At 48.5% G+C, this 5,250-nt stretch overlaps 1 protein-coding gene across 1 annotated transcript; it reads left to right on the forward strand.

Moving 5' to 3' along the window:
* Positions 1–1,188: 1,188 nt before the first annotated feature.
* On the forward strand, positions 1,189–5,028 carry tmem175 (transmembrane protein 175). The gene is made up of 10 exons (XM_028413202.1): positions 1,189–1,498; positions 1,746–1,784; positions 2,214–2,311; positions 2,385–2,436; positions 2,512–2,547; positions 2,617–2,700; positions 2,777–2,941; positions 3,019–3,097; positions 3,183–3,318; positions 3,491–5,028. Exons 1-10 carry the CDS (start codon positions 1,289–1,291, stop codon positions 4,161–4,163), a joined length of 1,572 nt encoding a protein of 523 aa, XP_028269003.1. The 5' UTR covers positions 1,189–1,288; the 3' UTR covers positions 4,164–5,028.
* Positions 5,029–5,250: the final 222 nt, after the last annotated feature.

Raw genomic sequence — 5,250 nt, forward strand, 5'->3', positions numbered from 1 at the left:
CAGCCCAGCTTTAAGTCACTGAGTGAGAGCTCCTCTCTTTTACTGCAGCTCTGCATGATGCAAACCAAACACACAAGCTGCACGTCTACACAACATCACACAGCTTTACCGTCATACATTAACCCTTTCTGTTAGTGACCAGGAGCCAGTCTGGTCTGTTGTTGAACCCATCAGTGTTTTCACATCATTACAATAAAGATTTAAAATTTAAAAACTGTTTTATATTATTACCCAGCATGCTCTGTCTCAGTGCAGTAGTTTATGATTTGGACCTGGTCCTGGTTGCTGGAGGACTTTATGTTTACATCATTTCAAACAAAAATAAATTAGCCTAACAAGCTAACACACCTGACAACACCTAAGCAGCGTGTTGTTAGCATTAGCGGCTAACGTAGCATTAAAGGCCGCACTAACCTTTCAGCGAGCTCCAGCTCCTCTGTGGAGTTTGGACCGGGTCAGTGTGCCGTGTCCAAACGTCCCGTGTCCCGTGTCTCATGTCCCCACCTGTGGTGGAGAGAAATCCCGCAGAGACGCGTGAAGCTCGTGGAAACCAAACTTCTTGGAGCCAAGTTAAAAGTCAAATGTCAAGAGTCTTGCTGTGACGTCACAGACGCTGCCCGCCCACACGTTGAAAAGCCGCGAACGAGCTGAGAGCACGTTAATGACGCCACAGACCGCGCAGCCGCAGTGACGGAGGAGCAGCTGACGCCTAGCTAGCGTCAGAAAAATACACAACTGCGTGAAACACGCATTACTTCCGGGACTGAAAATACACCAAGGAAATCAAATAAAATGATAAATGAATCATTCCTTATTGATCCCATGATCAGGGGAAATGATCAGGAAAATAAGAACGATTATTACGATATTATTATTTAAAGTGGAATGAAAAATAAAACAAAATAATAAAATAACATTTCACTTTTAATTTAAATTAAAAATGAATTAAAAATGAAGGTACGTTGAAAACAATAGACTAAATAATTTTATAACAACATCACAGTTTTATTATTTAATCACCCTTTAAAAAATACCACAGGTGAAAATGGGTGAAAACAAAATTGCTTTTGAACTTGTTTTCTAGGCATGGGTTGGTTTTTAAAGCACCGAGTGGGTGCTCCTGTTTGATCGACGATCTTTGTTGTAAACCGGAAACCATCCGGGTGAGCTGCTTCCTGTTTCCCCGCCCTCAGTCAGCTGTCACTCGGTTTGTTGTTTGCAAACAGCTCCGTCCGCTGGGTCCATGGTCTGCGCCGCTGCGCGTCCGTAGCTCCTCCAGCTCGCCACGATGGGCGAAAACGACGACAGCGACATCATAGAGCACCACGTGGAGGAGGAGATGGAGAAGAAGAGCGGCGCGAGGAGCCACGCGCCGTCCTCTTCCTCCTTCCCGGAGAGCATCAGTCCGTCCGACAGAGAGGGCCACAGCAGCACGCAGTCCTCCCACAGACTGCTGGCCTACAGCGACGCACTCATCTCCATCATCGCCACCGTCATGGTGAGAGCAGAAAAACACACACATCACTGGGTCTTTGCACACACACACACACACACACAGTGAAACAAACACACTTACGTCAGCGATGATCCTGCAGCTGGAGGAGTCATCAGCTGTTCAGGAGTCACAGTTTACAGTGTCCTGACTCATGATGGACTTACACACAGGTCACACACATGTTTTTGGTGTGAAAGGCTCAGATGGTGATGATGACGTGTCACCTGACCTGTCTCCTCCTGCCTCACAGATACTGCCTGTTGCTCACACCAAGGTGGAGGATAACGAGGTAACCCTGTCATGGAGCTCTGTGTGTTAGCTCGCATGTTTCAGTGTGTGTGTCTCGAGCAGTGTGTGTGTGTGTGTGTCTCGAGCAGTGTGTGTGTGTGTGTCTCGAGCATTGTGTGTGTGTGTGTGTCTCGAGCATTGTGTGTGTGTGTGTCTCGAGCAGTGTGTGTGTGTGTCTCGAGCAGTGTGTGTGTATCGAGCAGTGTGTGTGTGTGTCTCGAGCAGTGTGTGTGTGTGTGTGTGTGTATCGAGCAGTGTGTGTGTGTGTGTGTGTGTATCGAGCAGTGTGTGTGTGTGTGTGTGTGTGTATCGAGCAGTGTGTGTATCGAGTAGTGTGTGTGTGTGTGTCTCGAGCAGTGTGTGTATCGAGTAGTGTGTGTGTGTGTGTGTCTCGAGCAGTGTGTGTGTGTGACCTGCTGTGTGTGTGCAGGAGCTGAGGGAGAGCGTGCAGCTGCTGCTGACGACAAAGATCGCCGTTTACCTGATGACGTTCCTCATTGTGACGGTGGCCTGGGCCGCTCACATCAGGTACGAGCGGCGTCACATCATCATGGCGTCGGTGTTACTGCAGCGGGTCACAGCTCTTATTTCACGTTGGCAGGTTGTTCCAGGTGATCGTGCGTATTGACGACTGCCTCGCTCTGCTCAACCTGGTGAGTCCCCTCGCAGGATGTCGCTGTCAGTCACTGTTGAAGCGCTTTAATAAACTCTGCTTTGGGTTCTTTCAGGCCTGCATGATGCTGATAACCTTCCTGCCGTACACGGTGAGTGTGAGCGCCGCAGCCGTGACCTCGCTCGGCCGCTCGGTGCTGATTGATGTGTTTTCTTGGCAGTTTTCTTTGATGGCGACCTTCCCTGAGAACATCTTGGGGATTTTGCTCTTCTGTGGCTGTGTGATGGTGATCGGCGTCATCCAGGTGAGCACATGACACTGCTGCTGCGTCACTGAGGTACCACACGCCGCCTGGTGACCGCAGTCCTCTGTGTCCTCAGGCGCTGATCGTGGTGTACGCCTTCAGCCGTCCCTTCCTGCTCAACGAACAGATCCAGATCTCAGAGAACCAGAGTTTCTACAAACAGCACATCCTCAAAGTCATCATGAGGGTTCCCATCATGTGCTTCTTCGCCAGCATCTTCTCCTTCATCTTCTTCCAGCTGGTCAGGAACATCGTCCTTTTCTTTGTGTTCGGAGCGACCCGCTCTTCGTCTGGTAACATTGTCCTTTTTGTTTCCAGTCCTACGTGCTCTTAGCCATCGTCATCTTCCTGCCCTACATCTCCGAAGCTGTGAAGTGGTGTCGCAGCAAAGCCATCGGTGAGGAGGCCACCTCTGACCCTCACAGTGACGCATGCAGCGTGTTGTTTTTTTTTTTTTAAGGAATCTTATTGGTCCGTTTCAGGTCAGGTGGAGGAGACTCCAGACTCCATGTTGTTCTACACCTACCTGCCTAACGAGCCTCTCAACAAAGAGCGAGTGGAGGCCTTCAGTGACGGAGTTTATGCCATCGTAGCGACGCTGCTCATCCTGGACATATGGTCAGCTTCACTTTGTTTCAGTGAAGGGGTTAAATATGTGAGGGGTGACATTGTTCTTGTTATGTGCGCGTCCAGTTGATTATACCTCAGACTCAGGACCGCAGACAGAGGTCCGTGGTGGGTCTGTGAGCCTTATGACGTGTGTTTAACCTCTTCACGTCCTTCCTTTCAGTGAGGACAACGTTCCAGACCCGGCAGTCGTGCAGAAGAAGTACGGCGGCAGCCTGACCGCGGCCCTGCAGGACTACGGCCCGGAGTACCTGGCCTACTTCGGTTCCTTCGCCACGGTCGGCCTCCTGTGGTTCGTCCATCACTCGCTCTTCCTGCACGTCACCAAGACGACGCGCTTCATGGGCCTGCTCAACACCTTCTCCCTGGCATTTATCGGAGGTTTGCCTTTAGCCTACCAGCTAACGCACGAGTTCCCGAGCAACTCCCGCAACGAACTGGAAGCCATTCAGATCAGCTGCGTGATTATTTTCTTTGCGGGTATATTTCAGCTCGCCATTTGGGTGGTCGCTCTCTACAACGAACATGAAACTCTGCACCCTTACGTGCGATATGGCGGGCGCGAGCACGTGTTTATGCTAGCTAAGCTAGCTCTGTACCCCTGCGTGGCTTTGGGGACTTTTTTCCTGACGTGCATTCTGAGTAGGTTTAGCGCCCAGATTTTCCACCTGATGGAGATCACGGTGCCTTTCGCTTTTCTTGTGCTGAGGCTGTTAGTTCGCATCGGGTTAGCGCTGCTGCGGCTGATTTTCTGTCCTGACAGACCTGACCCGAGGTCTGTGGTGGATGAGGAGGTGGACGAAACCAGAGTGCCATTTAATCCTGTGGTCACTTAGCGTGTCTGAAGGGAAGAGGTGAGAGAAAACTGACAGAGCTGTGAGGCTGAAAGAGTTACCTCAGCTAGAGCTGGAGGGGTTAAACTGGAGAAATATGGAGGACTAGAGTGATAATATGTATTCCGCCAAAGCACATTCATAACACAGCAACATAAAAAATACTGATTGGATCATTTTTAGGCAGCCTATCGTGTTTTTCTTTTAGCACACTGTACATCTATCCAGCAGCCGTTAGCTTCTTCTTTTTAACCCTCCAGGCACCTGCAGACTGAATGTCTGAGCATGCTCAGAAGCAGCCAGCCACAGCAGCAGGGGTGTCGGACAGTCTGAACTGAACAGATATGGCCATAAAATCTGTACTTGCACTGTTTTCCATCAGATTTATGGGTCATCGTTTCCTCTTTAAGACTTAAAAGGTGTACTGTGTTTCTCCAGGAGGGGGCGCTGTTGTTTCTGGCATGCTGTGATGTGATAGGACCCGAATGGGGACTTAAAATGATGAGATGCACTTTAATAGAATCCTGCCAGCTGACGATGAAGACTGTGGACATGTTGTGTGTTTGTCTTGTTTGTGTGTGTGTGTCTGATCTGGAATCATGCTCGTTAATATTTCTATGATTTTACAACTGTGTTTTTTTTTCTCCTGTGACACTCTCCATCACTTAAATGTTGGACATTCCTACAAAGTTTTAATTATGTTTTTGTAATAATCATCTGTTCGAGGGCCAGTAGAGATGGGAGGAGCTCCGATTGTCTGCTCATCTTTCATCCTGTTACTGACATGAAACAAACAGGAAGCCATTTTAAAGAAAAAGAAACTTTTATTTATCACGTCCTTACAATAAACAGCTTCATAATATCCCTACCAAGATATCAGTATGTGGTTTATACATGGCTTTGCATCGCCTCTAATATATTCACAGCACATTTCTTCTTCTTCTTCTTCTTCTTCTTCAGTACATTTTGATGCAGCTCTAAAATGTTCTCATTAGAAAACATTCCTGCTCAAAGCAAATCAAACACGAGAACAACATGACAAATGAAAAGACTGAGAATGTGCAGTGCATCATGACTCCACACCGACCAC

Source organism: Parambassis ranga, chromosome 9 (assembly GCF_900634625.1).
Source record: "Parambassis ranga chromosome 9, fParRan2.1, whole genome shotgun sequence".
NCBI lineage: Eukaryota > Metazoa > Chordata > Actinopteri > Ambassidae > Parambassis > Parambassis ranga.